The 18,756-nt window shown below is 42.5% G+C and overlaps 1 protein-coding gene across 5 annotated transcripts in view; it reads right to left on the reverse strand.

Annotated features, from left to right (window-relative positions):
* The window catches only part of jakmip3 (Janus kinase and microtubule interacting protein 3), a 361,481-nt gene that overhangs the window by 50,251 nt on the left and 292,474 nt on the right, over positions 1-18,756 (reverse strand). For 4 of the 5 annotated variants that reach the window (XM_059947651.1, XM_059947652.1, XM_059947653.1 and 1 more), the window contains one exon: positions 11,773-11,829. The exons of the other annotated variant lie outside the window; for it this stretch is intronic. In XM_059947651.1, the coding sequence (XP_059803634.1) occupies positions 11,773-11,829 (57 nt within the window). The remainder of the gene's footprint in view (positions 1-11,772; positions 11,830-18,756) is intronic. 5 annotated transcript variants of the gene reach the window in all.

Genomic DNA, 18,756 nt, shown 5'->3' on the forward strand with positions numbered 1-18,756 from the left:
AGAATCAAAATGATTATTATTTATAGTTAACTTCTTCAATTTTTGTATTGCTGAAGCATGTTAGAATCAATGAAAAACAATTTACATATGGTGAACATTGTTATGCTTATATGGAAAGTTCCAATGTCAAGTAAGTTGACACTGATTGGAAAAGCTATATTTTTAAGTGAAGTTATAAACATAGAAAACCTACAGCACCATACAGGCCCTTTGGCCCACAAAGTTGTGCTGAACACATCCTACCTTAGAAATTAATAGGCTTACCTATAGCCCTCTATTTACTAAGCTCCATGATCTAAAAGTCTCTGAAAGGACCCTATCGTATCCGCCTCCACCACCGTTGCTGGTAGCCAATTCCATGCACTCACCACTCTCTGAGTAAAAAACTTACCTCTAACATCTCCTCTGTACCTACTCCCCAGCACCTTAAACCTATGTCCTCTTGTGGCAACCATTTCAGCCCTGGGAAAAAGCCTCTGACTATCCACACAATCAATGCCTCTCATCATTGTGTACACCTCTATCAGGTCATCTCCCATCCTCCTTTGCTCTAAGGAGAAAGGGCCAAGTTCACTCAACCTATTCTCATAAGGCATGTTCCCCAATCCAGGCAACATCCTTGTAAATCTCCTCTGCAACCTTTCTATGGCTTGCACATCCTTCCTGTAGTGAGTTGACCAGAAATGAGCACAATACTCCGACCAGGGTCCTATATAGCTGCAACATTACCTCTCAGCTCCTAAATTCAGTTCAACAATTGATGAAGGCCAATACACCACACACCTTCTTAACCACAGAGTCAACCTGCGTAGCGGCTTTGAATGTCTTATGGACTTGGACCCCAAGGTCCCTCTGATCCTCCACACTGCCAAGAGTCTTGCCTATAATATTATATTCTGCCATCATATTTGACCTACCAAAATGAACCACCTCACACTTATCTGGGTTGAACTCCATCTGCCACTTCTCTGCCCAGTTTTGGATCCTATCAATGTCCCACTGTAACCTCTGACAGACCTCCACTCTATCCACAACACCCCCAACCTTTGTGTCATCAGCAAACTTACTAACCCATCCCTCCACTTCCTCATCCAGGTCATTTATAAAAATCACACAGAGTAAGGGTCCCAGAACAGATCCCTGAGGCACTCCACTGGTGACCGATCTCCATGCAGAATATGACCTGTCAACAATCACTCTTTGGTGGGAAAGCCAGTTCTGGATCCACAAAGCAATGTCCCCTTAGATCCCATGCCTCCTTACTTTCTCAAAAAGCCTTGCATGGGGTACCTTATCAAAAGCTTTGCTGAAATCCACATACACTACATCTACTGTTCTTCCTTCATCAATGTGTTTAGTCACATCCTGAAAAAATTCAATCAATCTCATAAGGCACGGCCTGCCTTTGACAAAGCCATGCTGACTATTCCTAATCATCTTATGCCTCTCCAAATGTTCATAAGTCCTGCCTCTCAGGATCTTCTCAATCAACTTACCAACCACTGAGATAAAACTCACTGGGCTAAGTTGATGTAGATATGGCTTTGATTGGGATACAAAGTAACTTTCTTGTTCTTCTTTAAGCCATGGAATCTTTTACATCTATTGCGAGACCAAATGGGTCTTTGGTTGCCTCTGCTTTTGAAGGATGGCACTGTCGAGAATGTGTTTTCCTCTGAACACCAATTAAAATTGCAGCTGGATTTCTGACTCACATTCCTGGATTCCGGAGGGGAGAGTCATAACTTCTGAGCCATAGTTGAAAATAAGTGAATTTACAGCAGCTCTTGAGAGCAGAAGTGATTTCCACCATTCAACAAACTAATCTAAAGCAGTTCCAGTGAATGGACTCTTATTGACCATCATCTTGTTCTCCCTAGACACCACCTTAGTCTAACTATCAACTACTCCTCCCTTTGGAGTAATGTTTTAGCCTCTCGCCACAATTCCCCACTTGTCCTAGTACCCCAAGCCGTCATTAGAATCCACCTATTAGAACAACTGCTGCTCTCATGTCTCTTCTGTTGCTGGAACTTTAGTCTGAGGAGAAGCCAGCTTTGCAGTCAGGATGGGTTTCAGACAGGAAATCAAAGGAGATTTAAAAGATAATCTGCCCTTAAAAGTGTGTACTTCCAGTTTTCTGAATAGGATTCTGTTTCTTAGCTCCAAACAACCCCTCAAGGCAGCACCAGAGCCAAAGTTTCATGAGAGTTCATTGATATTAAACATATGTTTGTGCTTAAGGAAATTAGAAATAATTTTAAGTAAAGCCTGGTCTGATTAAATTCCACATTTAAAAATTGCTAACAAAGAACTGTGATTGGCAAGCTTGGAATTAAAATGTGAAGCTTGTGTAAGATTAGAATTGCCAGAATTTATGAATTAGACTGTATTAGTTTCTTTTAAATTTCCATAAATTCACTGACCATGAGAGGATTCATATGCATGAATACGTCGGGCTTTATGAATCATGGGAGAAGAAAGAATTTTTAAATCACATTGATTTGCTTCTAATTAGAAAAAGACTTTACTTGCAAACAAGCCTGCATTTACTAAAATGGAATATAAAGTTCATAAATATTTTTTAAAATCATGTCAGGTAGTGATGTTGCACAAATGATTCTGTCTCTCTTAGCAGTGGGCTCAATATTAAAACATTTTGTCCCCATATGTTTTCCATGTTTTAGAGTTATAGATAATAAGTGGTTTAGTCTTTGCAGATTGGAGACAAACCCATTCCTAAAACTTAACAATGACAGACTCAGTTATGTAGATACTGATGTGCTCTGAGCTTTTCATTTTCTAATTCCCATGGTCCCTGAGAGCATGATATCATCCTCCTACCAAAACATCAAAAAGAATATTCACTGAATTTAAAGTGTATTATTAAGTCGATTAAATCAACTGTGAAAATTTATGTTCAGCCTACCTTTTGAATGCAAGGTGTTTAATAGGATATTTAGACAGTTAACTGGCTAGGCAGAGTAAAATTACCCTGGAAGAGAACGTGCCAGTTGATGCGAGAAATCTGTTCCAATTTTATTTTTCTTTCTATCGTGCATATCCAAAACGGGTCCAATTAAGTGACCACAGATGTAATGGTGGGGAAGCTGAAATTAGGTTTGATTGATTATTCAGTCAGCATATGGATAGGACAGGAAATGTCACTTTTTAAAAGGAATTCACAAGCTTTAAAGTCAGCATTGACCTCCTCTCCTCAGGGGGTTGTCAGCACCCCTAGTTTATGTATCCAGTTCCAATCAGATCCATTTACAAGCACAGTGTAATGAATGTTTTAAAAATACCCCAAACACAAAAGCTGAAGATCTCGTAGTACAAGCTAAGGTTGTCTCATCCTTCAAACAATAAAGATATAATTGCCATTAGAGGGATAGGATGATCATAAAGTATAGAGAAATAGAAGAAAGGTAAAACTCATTTAGCTTTGATAGTCATAACAATTTCCAGTAAATCTAAGATAAAAAAATGTAATAATTTATACTGTAAGGTGGAAAATATTTCTTGAGCTTTCAATGGGGATTCTTTGAATTAGTATCTTCTAAATATTATTTATTTCATTAATCAATATTTATTTATTTGATCATTTAAAACCAAGGTGCAAAAAAACTTCTTCAGAAGGCAGATAATTTCTGGAATTCACAGAGGGTGGCGAAGGCTAGATGATTAGAAGTATTTAAGACTGAGGGAGATATGCATTCAAAAAATCACGGAATTGAGGGCAATGAGGACCTGGCACAGGAGAGAAGTTGAGGCCAGCATAGAGCAGCCATGAATCATTTTCTATGCCGGGACAGTCTCGACACTCTGGTGACCTAATCTTGTTCTTATTGTCTTGTGGTTTTATGTTATTAAGGAGGAAAAGTTATTATATTTGACTAAACTGTTAGAATTTTTTGAGGTTGTAATCAGCAGCACAGATAAAGATGAACTACTTGATGTGGTGTATTTGACCTTTCAGGAAGGTCATGGAGACGTTGCCGCACTGGAGATTATTGAACAAAACTAGAGTGTACTGTACTAGAAAGGATAAGAGAGCCCGAGTTGGCGATTGATTATCAGACAAAAACGGTATAGGAATAATTGGGTCATATTCAGGCTTGGCAGCTGTGAATAGGAGGGTGCTGCAGGGGTTGGAGTCGGGGCAGTGCAGTTCACAGACTATGTCCATAATTAGGATGAGGGGACCAATCACACATGGACAATTTAGGCCAGCCGTTCAACAGACAGAGGTACTCCAGCTTGCACACAACTGGGAGTCAGGCCGTTATACCTGAAAATAATGAATGGTTATTAGCTTAAAAGGAAACTCTGGCCATCTAGGAGAAGGAGACATGGTTACAAGATAAGCGTTAGTCATTTAAAAAGTAAGGTATGTAAATGCTTCTCTTAAGAGGTGGTGAGTCTCTGTAATTCTCTACCTTGGAAGGTTACCGAGGTTGGATCATTAAATTACTTAAAACGGAGATGGATACATTCTTGAAAGATCGGGGAATTGTGGGCTGCGGGGAACTGAAATAGAAGAAGGGTTGAGGCCCAGGGGTAAACTAACCCTGACATTGTTGAATGATGGGGCAGGCATGAGAGAACAGGGACCTCCTCCTGCTCCAACTTCCTTGTGGTCTTGTGACTCATAGAAACTTCAACATGGTCACAACTAAAGTAAGAGCTGTAGATTACTGTCCATCACTTTACGAGTTTCGGTCATGAAGGAACCGTGGCGACCCACTTCCCAGCGCACTCGAACCAGCTCACAAAGTGGCGCACGCCAGCATAGAGACCGGTCCCAAAGAGGGCGCCAAGTCTGCTTCACCAGCAAGGGGAAAATCCCGCGCGCGGGACGGGACTGTGAATACACGCCCCCTTACAGCATTCCCGCCTGGGGAGGGCGGGATCAGGAAGGCTTTAAAGCGAGGCCGCGAAGTTTGAATAAATCTCTTTTGCAACTGCAGCTCACAGACTCCGTGTCGTTATTGCAGCGCTGTGTGTAGCACACCGCTACAGAACCATCAAAATAGATAACATACAAAATACCATATTAAACATTGATGCTGTAATCCAGAATCAAATATCAATCATTGTTACTCTAATTGTTGCATTCATCATTAAGTATAAATGTTAATAGTTTATTTTCCAATATAATTGGGTGAGTTTCCTGTAGAGACATTTTATACACCAAGTTAGCAGATTTAATTGTAATTTCACTTCTTGCTGGAACAACCTATTGAAAAGGCAAAGAATAAAGTATTAAAATTATTAAATTGATCTGGAATCTTAAAATATGTTTCTTTTTGGTTGGGGTGGAAATTAATTAAGTACATATCTTAGGAGTTCTTCACAAAATGTCATCTCAAGTTACACACAGTAATAGGTATGCCTTCTTGATATTACACATAGTATTTAAAGGTTCTGAGAGAATTGTCTTTTAAAAATTACAGCATGAAGAATATTGTAAACAGTTAGTACTTGGGAGCAATCAATTCTGTATCAATAAAAGTACTGGTAATGTGGCATTGAATGTAACAGCTGTGTAGATGCACTAAATAGAGGAAAGGCTTTTTCCATGTTAATGAAGAGGGCAGCACTACATATTCAATGAGGTCTTCACACAACAATCACAGCTCTCCGATGCTGCCGACCTTTGTAATTACACAGTTAGTCTATTCTTCAAGATACTTCACAGGAGAACTGACAAGATCACCAGTTCTTGAAAACTACGACTGAATAGACTGCAATACTGTCGTAACATCAGAAACTACTGTTACACCATGACATGAATATATAGTATCAGAAGGCCTGAATACTTTGCTAATAAGGTTTTCCTTTATATTAAATTTTAAGAAAAGTTATTGGTTGCTATGAGGAATGGTGATGATGCACAATACTGTAGCATTTTGTTACATTGTGTAGAGTGCTTATCCCAGTGATTCTGCATATATATGGAATTTCAGCCAATCAGCCGGCGTACTTAAGCGCAGGAGCGGGCAGAGGAGTAAAGAACAAAAGTAATGAATTAAACAACAGGATTCGGATCAATTCCCATGTGGCTGATCAACAGCAGTTATGACATTAATACCTACCGGGGAGAGGATTTGGGCAAGTACCTGGGAGTAGTTTTGAAAATTCACACTAAAGAAATTACATAATTTTGTCTTTAAGTAATAGGTGTCACCCTACTTGAGTAAAATATTGAGAATGAAGCAATTCCCTTTTGCTGAAAAAAATTGGTACTGTATACATGGATGTTATAAAAATAACAAAATCCAGAAACAGGGTCATTGCACTAAACAAATTCATCAGTATTGTAACCCACTATTGTTACAAGACAGTAGGATTGCATCAAAGAAATATAATGATGGTGTCCTTGAATATGCTATCATCTCTAAACCTAGTGAATAGCATCTCAGGAGATGGAAAGCAGAATGGGTTTTCAAATGGGTTATAACATTTTCTCACATTCATTAAGTATCTTTGCAACCAGAGGGGTGGTAGTGGGTAGAACAGGGGTGTAGTGCTTTGCTGAGGGGAGATCTCAAAAAATAATAGTTATGGAAGCTCATTTTCTGTGCTTATTCAAGATGAAGAGCAATAGCTTTATACGTAAGCTTCCTGTTGCTTGGGCCATTGGTTAATCAGGGCAGATGTTTATTTGGGGCAACTCAAAGAACAAAAACTAATCAAGGAAGTAGCTGGGATTCCCTTTGTGTATTTTGGATCAATATGGGACAGGAGATGGTTGGAAAAGAGTTTCCAACTAGTGTCAATTATGTGAATCTGTTAGACATGACACTGTGCTTAGAGAAAACATTGCCAACCTCTACCTGTTTTGGAGCTTTTCATTCCTGACCATCTGCCTGCTCCGGATCCCTTCATTACCAACTGCTGATGGGATGTCAATCGTCTCAACTTCACCCCTCCTCTCTCCAATTCCATCCTCACTCCTTATGAATGCTTTGCTCTTCACTCCCTCCGTACTAATCCTAACCTCATCATTAAACCCACAGATAAGGGAGGTGCTGTAGTAGTATGGCGGACAGACCTCTACCTTGCTGAGGCCAGGTGACAACTGTAAAAGACCTCCTCTTACTTACCCCTTGAACAGGGTCCCACTAAGAAACACCAGGACATTGTCTCCCACATCATCACTGATCTTATTAACTCTGGGGACCTCCCATCCACTGTCACCAACCTCATAGTTCCCGCACCCCGCACCTCCCGTTTCTAGCTCCTACTCAAGATCTAGAAACCTGCCTGTCCAGGTAGACCTGTTGTTTCTCGGTTCCAGACCCACTGAACTCATATCTGCATACCTCAACTCTGTTTTATCCCTGGGCTCAGTCCCTTCCTACCTACATCCATGACACCTCACACACTCTGGATATTTTCAATGATTCAGAATACATCTCCACCCCCTACCGGGAAGATCTCAAAGCTCTCTGTTTCATTCTAGACAGCCCTCCACCACGACTCTCCTTTGTCTGAAGGAACATGTCCTCACTCTCATTAATCTCTCCGTTGGCCCCCCCCACTTCCTTCAAACAAAAGGTGTAGCCATGGGTACTCACGTGGGTCCCAGCTATGCCTGCCATTTTGTTGGCTATGAGGAACAGTCTATGTTCCAAGCCCACATTAGTGTCCATCCCCCACTTTTCCTATGCTACATCAACAACTGCATTGGCACTACTTCCTGCACACTTACCGAGCTCATCAACAGCATCAACTTTGCCTCCAACTTACAGCCTGCTCTCAAATTTACCTGGTCCATTTCCAACATCTCCCTCCCCTTTCTCGATCTCTCTGTCTCTATCTGGAGACAGCTGATGTCTATTACAAACTCACTGACTCTCACAACTACCTGGACTACACCTCTTCCCACCCTGTTACTTGTAAAAATGCCATCCCTGTCTCTCAATTTCTCTGTCTCTGCCACAACTGCATTTAGGATAAGGCTTTTTATTCCAGAACAAAGGAGATATCCTCCTCCTTCAAAGAAAGGGGCTTCCCTTCCTTCACCAGCAACACTGCCCTCAACTGCATCCCTTCCATTTTGTGCATGTCTGCCCTCATACCATCCTCCCGCCACCCCATAGGGATAGGGTTCCTCTTGTACTCTCTACCATCCCACCAGCCTCCACGTCCAGCACTTAATTCTCCATAACTTCCACCATCTCTATCAGGATCCCAGCACCAAGCACATCTTTCCCTCTCCCCCACTTTCTGCTTTCTGCAGGGATTACTCCCAATGCAACCCCCTTATCTGTTTGTCCCTCCCCACCGTTCTCCCTCCTGGCATTCATCCTTCCAAGCGGAAGAAGTGCTACACCTGCTCCTATACCTCCTCCCTCACTACTATTCAGGGTCCCAAACAATCCTTCCAGGTGAGGTGACACTTCACCTATGAGTCTGTTGAGGTCATATACTGTATCCAGTGCTCCCAGTGTGGCTTCCTGTACATCGGTGAGACCCAACGTAGACTGGGATGCAAACACGAGGAAATCTGCAGGTAACACATACAAAATGCTGGTGGAACACAGCAGGCCAGGCAGCATCTATAAGGAGAAGCACTGTCGACATTTTGGGCTGAGACCCTTCGTCAGGACTGCAGATGCTGGAAATTGAAGCAACACACACAAAATGCTGGTGGAACACAGTAGGCCAGGCAGCACCTATAGGAAGAAGCACTGTAGATTGGGAGGACTTCTTCATCGAACACTTACACTCCGTTTACCAGAAAATGTGGGATCTCCCAGTGGACATCCATCTTAATTCCACTTCCCATTCCCATCCTCTACATATGCAATGAGGCTATATTCAGGTTGGTGGAGCAACACCTTAAATTCCATCTGGGTAGCCTCCAACCTGATGGCATGAACATTGATTTCTCAAACTTACAGTAATGGCCACCCCCCCCAAACCACTTCACCATTCCGCATCCCCCTTCCCCTCTCTCATCTCCTTGCCTGTATCTCTGGTGCTCCTCCCCCTTTTTTTCTTCCATGGCCTTCTGTCCTTTCTAATTCCCTCTTCTCCAGCCCTGTATCTCTTTCACTAATCAATTTCCCAGTTTTTTTACTTCATTCCCCACGCCCCCCCAGTTTCACCTATCACCTTGTGTTTCTTCTTTCTCTCCTCCCACCTTCTAACTCTGACTCAGCATCTTTTTTATCTCTAGTCCAGAGGGAGAGTCTCGGCCTGAAATGTCGATTGGACTCCTGCCCAGCCTGCTGAGTTCCTCCAGCGTTTTATGTGTGTTGCTTTGACTTCTAGCATCGGCAGATTTTCTCCTTTTTTTTTGAGTTTTTAAGTAGAGTCAGTTGCATGTGGCTATGTAAAAAAAAACAATGATTTTTGTCACTGATAGTTGGTGAGAAATAAGCAGAAAGACAATTCAGCACTGATTTAGTCACTGAGTTTTCAAGCTTTCAGACTTGGAGATGGCAAATTAGACCAAGAGTGAAAATGAAATGATTTTACTATTTCAACAAGTTTAAGAAGCACAAAGAATTTGAAGGTATCAACAATCATCTGGAATGTTATAATGAAAATGAAGATTTGGAGGATTCATTGTACAAAGGCAGTCAATTATTTGCACTAGGGGTCTGTGATTTGTTAACTTACATTCAATCAAAAGAACACGGCAGCTCGCTCTGGTTGAATTCTTCTATCGATAACTGTTTGGAACTAATAAGCAGCTTTATAGCGCTGTAGTAGTATTGGTAATTCTCGAATTTGTTCTGTATCTCATTTAAATGTATAATTTCTGTCTCAGTTTGTATCTTTATACCCTTTTAAACTATTTCCACGAAGCTTCATCTAATTGGGCCAGCCACTTAATTAGGTCAAAATGTACTGGTTCCCTACATGTCACAACTAACCAGAATCCACTGCAGTTATGAAGGAAATCATGTGTTGTAACCCTTGTACAAGATGGGATAAAGACAGCAAAAAGAGATTAGAATCAGAAATCAAGATTGAAAGTTTTAATGGAACTTAAAAAAAATCTCAAGGAGCAGGAAATGTCAATGTGAGCAGTGTTAATGCAGAGCAAGAGTATAAATCTGAAATGGAGGAGGCCCATGTAATAAATGTAGTTATGATAATCATTGGAGATTTAGTCCCCACATAACTGGCCAAATCAGAATAACAACAATTTGAGTGGAGAATGAACTCATGGAGCTCATACAAGATGTTTCCCACATCAGTATATTGAGGAGTCAACAAAAGAACAGGCTATATTAGATCTATTACTGTGTAATGGCAAAGGTTTATTAAATAAACTAGTTGTAAAATGGTCTTTTGGGGATGAGTAATCATGATACCATATGATTAAGATTGGAGATGATTTACTTCAACTTAAAGCCAAAATCTTAAATTAGAACAAAATATGGGATATGCATTGATAGGGAAATACACTAAATTGTGTTGTTAATATTTTAAAGAATTAATGCATTGTTCAAACAACAGATCCCTTTAAGGTACAAAAAACAGGAAAGGTGATCAATAAATGCCTAATAAGAAAAACTAGTGATTATTAATGACAGGTTGCCAGAAATAAAAAAAATAGTTCTGAGGATGGGAAAATTTCAAAATTCAGCAAAGGAAGACCAAGCTATTAATAAAAAAAAACATGAACATGACAGTAACTTAGCTGAAAAGACTTGGAGGCCATTTATTCAATATTTTCAAATGATGTAATTTGACCTTTTTCCAAACCCATTTCTTTCTGTTTCTGATTATATACACATAGAGAGGATCGGAGTTGATGACACTTATGATTCTTTTTCTTTTCTCAGATATAAACAGCCCATGTTTCTTTTTTTCTCTTTTTTTTAAGTTAGTGGTTAGCTTAATAGAGTAGGTTTTTTTTGTTTTGTTTGGGGTATATAATTTTTTTTCTTCTTTTTCGGTTTTTTTTTATATTGTTATACCTAGTTTTCTTGTCTTGTACACATTATATCTGTATCATGTATGATTTTGGGAGGCATAATTCTCTTGTAACTATTGATTATATATCCACTGATGTTAACTTTTAATTTTGTAATCCCAATAATTATGTATCAATATTTGTTATCTTAATATGTTGATATAAATAAAAAGATTGAAGAAGACAGTAACTTAGCAAGGAAAATGAAGAAACTCTTGGAGGTGCTGAAGATATGCAAGATGAACCAAAAGCAATTATTGTGTGCAGTAAAGAAACAGAAGAGAAATTTTAAAAAAAACAGCTCATTCTACACACACACACCACCCTTGGAGTGAAGCTTCCCTCACAGAGACCCAAGAATCTTGAGAACAAGCACACACACACACACAAGCAAAGGCAAACAACATAGAGGGAATTTAAACAGAGAAACAAAAGAAGGCAGAGATGCACTAATAATTGAAACAAGACACAGCTGGAAACAATCAACTAATAATCGGGGAGGAGGAACTGCAGAGCCTGGAGGACTCCTGCGCCCCCTGGTGATCAGTCCAAAGCATGACACATATTCATGTATCTAATTGCCTCTACTTTTGTATCTGCTTCCAGCATTCCCCCAGGTACCGCATTCCAGGGACCTAATACTCTTCGCATTTCTCAGGCACCTCCTTTGAACTTCCCTCCTTTCTTGAATGCATGACGTCTATTGCTTTATCGTGGGAGAAAGATTCTCACTGTCTTCCCTAAGCATGCCATTCTTAATCTTATAAACTTCTCGCAGGTCTCCCCATAGCCTCCATCACTCCAGAGCAAACAAAGCAAATTTGTCCTACCTTTCTTTCCAGCTCATGTCTGTAACCCAGGCAGCATCTGCACTCTTCAAGTCTTTCCTGAAAGGGGGTAGCAAGAATGACACACTATACAACCATCATTGTCCCTGTACCAAAGAAAACCAAGGCAGCACATCTGAACAATTAGTGTCCTGTCGCTCTCACCTCAATCGTGAGCAAATGCTTTCCGAGGCTGGTCAAGGACTACATCTGCAGCCTGCTACCACCCACACTGGACCCCCTACTGTTCAGCTACCATTACAACCAATCAACAGATGATGCCATAGCCTCAGCACCACACACTGTCCTCACTCACCTGGAGAAGAGGGATGCTTATGTTAGAATGCTGTTTTGGGCTATAGTTCAACATTCAACATCATAGTGCCCCCCAGACTTGACAAGAAGCTTAGAGACCTTGGCCTGCACCCCATCTTGTACAGCTGGGTGCTGGACTTCCTGTCAGATTACTGGCGGGTGGTAAGAGTGGGCTCCCTCACCTCTGCCCCTGACTCTCAACACAGATGCCCCTCAGGGCTGTATACTGAGACTCTTCCTCTATTCCCGATACACCCAAGACTGCGTTGCCACGCACAGCTCCAATCTGCTGATGAAACTTGCAGCTGTCACGACATTGATGTGCCTTATTTCCAACAAGGATGAGCCATCCTACAAAGGAGATGTCAACGCTTTGACGCAGTGGTGCCAAGAAAAAACCTCCCCCTCCACATCGAAAAAACAAAGGAGTTGATCGTAGATTACAGGAGGAATGGAGACAGGCTAACCCCTATGTACATCAATGGGAATGTAGTTGAGGGTGAGTAGTTTCAAGTTCCTCAGTATACACATCACTGAGGATCTTACCGGGACTGTACATTCTGGCTGTTTGGTAGAAAAGCACAACAGTACCTCGTACTCCTGGACAGCTGAAGAAGTATGGCATGCGTCCTGAAGTCCACAGGGGCACCATCAAGAGCATCCTGACTGTCTGTGTCACTCCCTGGTATGAGAACTGTACTACCCTCAATCACAAGGCACTGCAGAGAGTGGTGTGGACAGCCCAGCTCTTCTGTGGATGTGAACTTCCCACTTTTCAGGACATTTACAGCAGTAGGTACATAAAAAGGGTCCAGAGGATCATCAGGGACCCCAGCCACCACAACCAGAAACTGTTTCAGATGCTTCCATCTGGAAAACGGCACTGCAGCATTAAAGCCAGGACCGACAGGGCTCCGGGACAGCTTCTTTCACCAGGCCATCAGATTTATCAATACATACCGATCTGATTGTGTATCTGACTGTACATTCATGTATACAAAACAATTATGTATACAATCTTGGTGCTTGGGCAATATCACCCCACATTTCCCATCCCAATTGCTTGTGCATAGCGATGGAGATGTAACATAAAGATTTTTGCTCCCGCATGTTGTGAGATGGATGTAAGAAATAAATATAAATTCTAATTAAATTCTACACCAAGTGCTGTCCAATTAGTTTTATGTAGCTGCAGCATGTCTTTCTGACTCTTATTGTTAGCACCAATGCAGATAAGGATACCATGTGCTCTTTTTACGACCCTATCTACTTGCATTATCACTTTCACTGAGCTATGGACTTGAACTCCTAGATTCCTCTGTACATTGATGCTGTTAAAGCCCCGTTATTAAATAAAAAACAGAATTTCCCCTTACACTAGACTTCCCAAAGTCTTATATTTGCTCAGATTTAACTCCATCTGCCATTTCTTTGCCCATATCTGTAACTGATCAATATTCCGTGGTAACTCTGCATTAAACACAACTCCATCAGTCATTTGAAAATGTATTAACCACTCATCTACATTTTCATCTGTCATTTACATATATCACAAGCAACAGCGGCCCCAGCAACAATCCTTGCAGAACACCACTGATCATAGATCTTGGGCCAAAGTAATCTCCTTTTATCAGTACCCTCTGTCATCTTTGGGCTAGCCTGATCTGAATCCACACAATAAATGCTGGGGATACTCAGTAGATCAGACAGTTTCTGAAGTTCTGCCACCATGATATCTGACCGATCAAGATAGTGCCAGTGTACAGCGTTCCCTCAGTCAACATCTTTCGGATAGCCCATGAAAATGTCCAGTTCAGTTATTTTACATCTGTTTTCATCTTAAATATGCTCCAGGAACTGTTAGAGCCTGCAATTTGCAGTATGAAGATGGTCTGAGTGATCCAGTGCTTCGCTGTCTTCAAGAAGATTCCAGGAAGCAGGTGTGTATTTGGACAGCCTCGAGGCAAAGAAGCTTTGGGATGGGGCATGAGCCAATGTTCAACAACATTTCCCTGAGTAATCGCCAATTAATGCGCGGAAGAGGATCGAGATATAGAGGTGAATGTGGAAGGTGAGTTCAGTGCCGACTGCCTTCTGTTTGATCGCTGTCGAGAAGGAGTCTTTAAACGGCCTATCACTGTGTGTCTCACTGTGGCAGGTGGGAGGCCTCTGCATTCGAATGGTCTCTCTCTCTTTGAAGATGAAGAATGACGTGCCCGTGGTTCTGCATTGTGGATTAGACTATTGCGTTATGGACTGTGGACATTTTTTCAGACTTATGGTTTTTATATTCTGCGTTTTTCACCCATTCCTTTCTGGGGGGGTTTTTGTGCGGGGGAGGAAGTTTGTGGTTGATATTCTTGTTGTGCTCTGTTAGTTTGTGCGGGGAGGGATTGTTTGGGGATCAATGTTCTTGTGTTTTGGGTGGGGTGGGGGATTTGTAGGTTGATGATAGGGATGACGTTCTTTTTGTGTGGGGGTTGAGTTTGGTGTTTCTCTCTGAATGACTTTTGTGTCCTTTCTTTGTTTCATGGCTATCTGGAGAAGATAAATCTCAAAGTTGTGTATGGATACATACTTTGGTAATAAATGAACCTTTGAACTTTTGAATCATTACGCTGTTGACAAAAGATGTGAAATTAGTTCCTGAAATCCTGGTGCATAAGCCTTTTATTGTGCTGTGCAATTTTCTTTTTTGGAAAATATTCATAATGGAAGCTGCACTGATTAAAAATCAAAAATAAAAAAGCAATGCAGTGAAAGTGACAGAAGGCGGCAGCATTTGCTCTGCAAGGAAAAGGCTGAGGTTTCAGAGCTATTGTATCTAAAACCACAAGAGAATGGAACTGAGTGTCCCAAATTAGATTGGAAACATGACCTGAGAGAGCCACTCTGAAATTCAAGAGGGAAATGAGTCAAAATAATGACCTGAAGACAAGAATTAATAAGTGTTGGACAAACTTTGTTCATAGTTATCTCTGAACAACATGAACAACAGACAGAATATTGATCCAGAATCAGCAGGATCCATCATTTCCATTTCCCTGCTTCTGAACCTGATAATACGGATGGAGAAGCACAGCAGGGTGCTCCCTTCACTGTCCCATACATACCAGAATGATTGCCAATTTGGCACTAATTAATACTGTACTACGGACAACAGATGTGTTATTGACTAGGAACTGAGTTGAGCCCACCTAAAATGATGTGGGACAACCACAGGAACCAGAGATGGAGAATATGTACACAATGCTGGAAGAACTCAGCAGGCCAGGCAGCATCCATGAGAAAAGCGTAGCCAACGTTTCGGGCCAAGACCCTTCATCAGGAATTGGGGGGAAGAGAGGGCCGAAGCCCAGTAATAGAGATAGGGGAGGGGGTAGGGCCTAGAGGCGCCAGGTGGAAAACCAATCAGAGGAAAGATAAAGGGGGAGGGGAGGGGATAAGCATGAAAGAACTGTAGAGATAAAGAAACAGAAAGTTGAAAGGGGAGAGAGGCAGAGAGGGACCTGGGATAGGGGAACGGGGAGGGGGAGGGGGAGGGAATTACCGGAAATTGGAGAATTCAATGTTCATACCACCAGGCTGGAGCCTACCCAGACGGTAGATGAGGTGTTGCTCCTCCAACCTGAGTTTGGCCTCATCATGGCAGTAGAGGAGGCCATGCATGGACATATCTAGATGGGAATGAGAGGCAGAGTTGAAGTGGGTGGCAACCAGGAGGTCCTGTCTATTGTGACGGACGGAGCGTAGGTGCTGGATGAAGCAGTCCCCCAATCTGCGTCGGGTCTCGCCGATGTAGAGGAGGCTGCACCGGATGCAATAGTCGACTCCAGCAGACTCGCAGGTGCAGTGTTGCCTCACCTGGAAGGACTGTCTGGGGCCCGGAATGGTGGTAAGGGGGGAGGTGTGGGGACAGGTGTAGCATTTGCACTTGTAGGGATAAGTGCCAGGTGGGAGTTCTGTGGGGAGGGACGTGTGGACCAGGTAGTCGTGGAGGGAACGATCCCTGTGAAAAGCTGAGAGGGGTAGGGAGGGAAAGATGTGCTTGGTTGTGAAGTCCTATTGAAGGTGGCGGAAGTTGCTGAGGATAATGTGTTGGATCCGGAGCTGGTGGGGTGATAGGTGAGGACAAGGGGAACCCTGTCCCTGTTGTGGTGACGGGAGGATGGGTTAAGGGCTGAAGTGCGGGAAGTGGAGGAGATACGGGTGAGGGCATCTTTGACGATGCCAGAAGAGAAACCACAATCCTGAAAGAAAGAGGAAATTTGAGATGTCCTGGAATGGAAAGCCTCATCCTGGGAGCAGATGCGGCGGAGACGGAGGAACTGGGAATAGGGAATGACATTTTTGCATTGGGCAGGGTGGGAAGAGGTATAGTCAAGATAGTTATGGGAGTCAGTGGGCTTATAGAAGATGTCAGTGGATAGTCTGTCTCCAGAGATGGAGACTGAGAGATCAAGAAAGGGGAGAGAAGTGTCCGAGATGGACCAAGTGAATTTAAGGGCTGGGTGACAGTTGGAAGCAAAATTGGTGAAACTGTCGAGCTCAGCATGGGTGTAAGAAGCAGCACCAATGTAGTCATCGATGGAGCGGAGGAAAAATTGGGGAGCGGTGCCAGTAAAGATTTGGAGCATAGACTGTTCCACATAACCCACAAAGAGGTAGGCATAGCTACCTCATAGCCCATAGCCCATGGCTACGCCCTCGATCTGGAGAAAGTGGGAAGAACCAAAGGAGAAGTTATTGAGAGTTAGAACAAGCTCCACCAACCGGAGGAGTGTGGTGGTGCTGGGGAACTGGTGGGGTCTGTTATCCAAAAAGTAGCAGAGGGCTTTGAGGCCTTCTTGATGGGGGATGGAGATGTATAAGGATTGAACATCCATGGTAAAAATGAAGCGGTCGGGGCCGGAGAATTGGAAGTTATTGAAGAGGTGAAGGGCATGGGATATATCCTGGACGTAGGTGAGGAGAGGCTGAACTATGGGGGATAAAATGGAGTCCAGGTAGGCAGACACAAGTTTGGTGGGGCAGGAGCAGGCTGAAACTATGGGTCTGCCGGAACAGTCAGGCTTGTGGATCTTGGGGAGGAGGTAAAACCGAGCTGAGCGGGGTGTGGGAATTTTGAGTTTCTTGGCTGAAGGAGGAAGGTGTCCGGAGTTGATGAGGGTGGAGATGGTGCAGGAGACAGTGGATTGATATTTTTTTGGTGGAGTCCTGTGGCAGGGGTAAGTACGAGGTCGTGTCGGAGAGCTGCCGTTTGGCCTCAGTGAGGTAGAGGTCCGTCTGCCAGTCTACTACGGCACCACCTTTGTCTGCAGGTTTGATGGTGAGGTTGGGGTTAGTGCGGAGAGAGATGGATAGGTTTTATGCTATTAGTTGGAGTTAAGTTTTAATGAGGCCTCAAAATTTTGTAACTCTGTTCTTTCACTCTTGCCAATGTCATTGTGCCCATCCTTACACATGTAACAGACACCTGAATATAGTAGAAACCAATGCTAAAGGGATCCAGTGCTTATGTAAGATTGCTAAATGAGAGCAATGTGGCCAAGAGAAGGAACAGAATTTGTGAAATCTACACATTTAATTGCATTTTTTATTGCAAATGAGACAACAATTTTAAAACCATATGGTTTTTAATCTATACTCAGTGGCTACTTTAGTAGGTTTACCTGTACAGCTGCTTGGTAATGAAAACATCTAATTAACCAATCAAGTGGCAGCAACTGAATGCATAAAAGCATGCAGACATGGTCAAGAGGTTCAGCTGTTATTCTGGCCAAATATCAGACTGGGGAAGAAATGTGTTCGAAGGGGTTTTTGACTGTGAAATGATTGTTGGACCCAGGCTGGATGGTTTGATTATCTCTGAAACCGCTGATTTCCTGGGATTTTCACGCACAACAGTCTCTAGAATTTGCAGACCAGGGTGTGAGAAACAGGGTGGGTGAGAATGCCTTGTTAATGAGAGAGGAGAATGGCCAGACTGGTTCAAGCTGACAGGAAGGTGACTGTAACTCAGTGTGGTAAACTAGGTATACCTGTCTGGACACGCCCCCCTGCTGACTGCTCCTGTGGCTCCTCCCACTGACCCCTGTATAAAGGCGATTGGAGGCACGGCTCCTCCCCTCAGTCTTTGAGATGCTGTGCTCCGTTTTGTTGCTAATAAAAGCCTATTGTTTGCCTCCCGTCTCCGAGAGTTATTGATGGTGCATCACTCAGATAACCACACATTGCAACAGTGTGTGTATCTCTGAATGCACAGCATATCAAAACTTGAAGATGGTGGGCTACAGCAACAGAAGACCATAAATGTACACTCAGTGGGCATTTTATTAGGTACTTTCTGTCACTAATAAAGTGGCCACTGAGTTTATGGTTTGCATGAATTTGGAAGCCCCAATTTCCTAACAGATGTTTGAGCTACTTAACGCAACCAAGATGTGTTCTGGATTTGTTTTGGGTTCCTGCAACAGAACACAGCGTCTTGCAATTCCCCAGCACTGACCTTGGATGACTAATAGAATAATCTGTGTTAGGTTAGCCCCAGTAATTGATTTCAGTGAAGTGTAAAAGTAGGTGTTAAATGCTGGTCATTTGGGGGGATTTTTTTTCTAAACTCTTGAGAAATACGTGCATATTTTAAATATTTTTGTAAGCAATGCCTTCTAA

The sequence above is a fragment of the Hypanus sabinus genome, chromosome 22, assembly GCF_030144855.1.
Source record: "Hypanus sabinus isolate sHypSab1 chromosome 22, sHypSab1.hap1, whole genome shotgun sequence".
Taxonomy (NCBI): domain Eukaryota; kingdom Metazoa; phylum Chordata; class Chondrichthyes; order Myliobatiformes; family Dasyatidae; genus Hypanus; species Hypanus sabinus.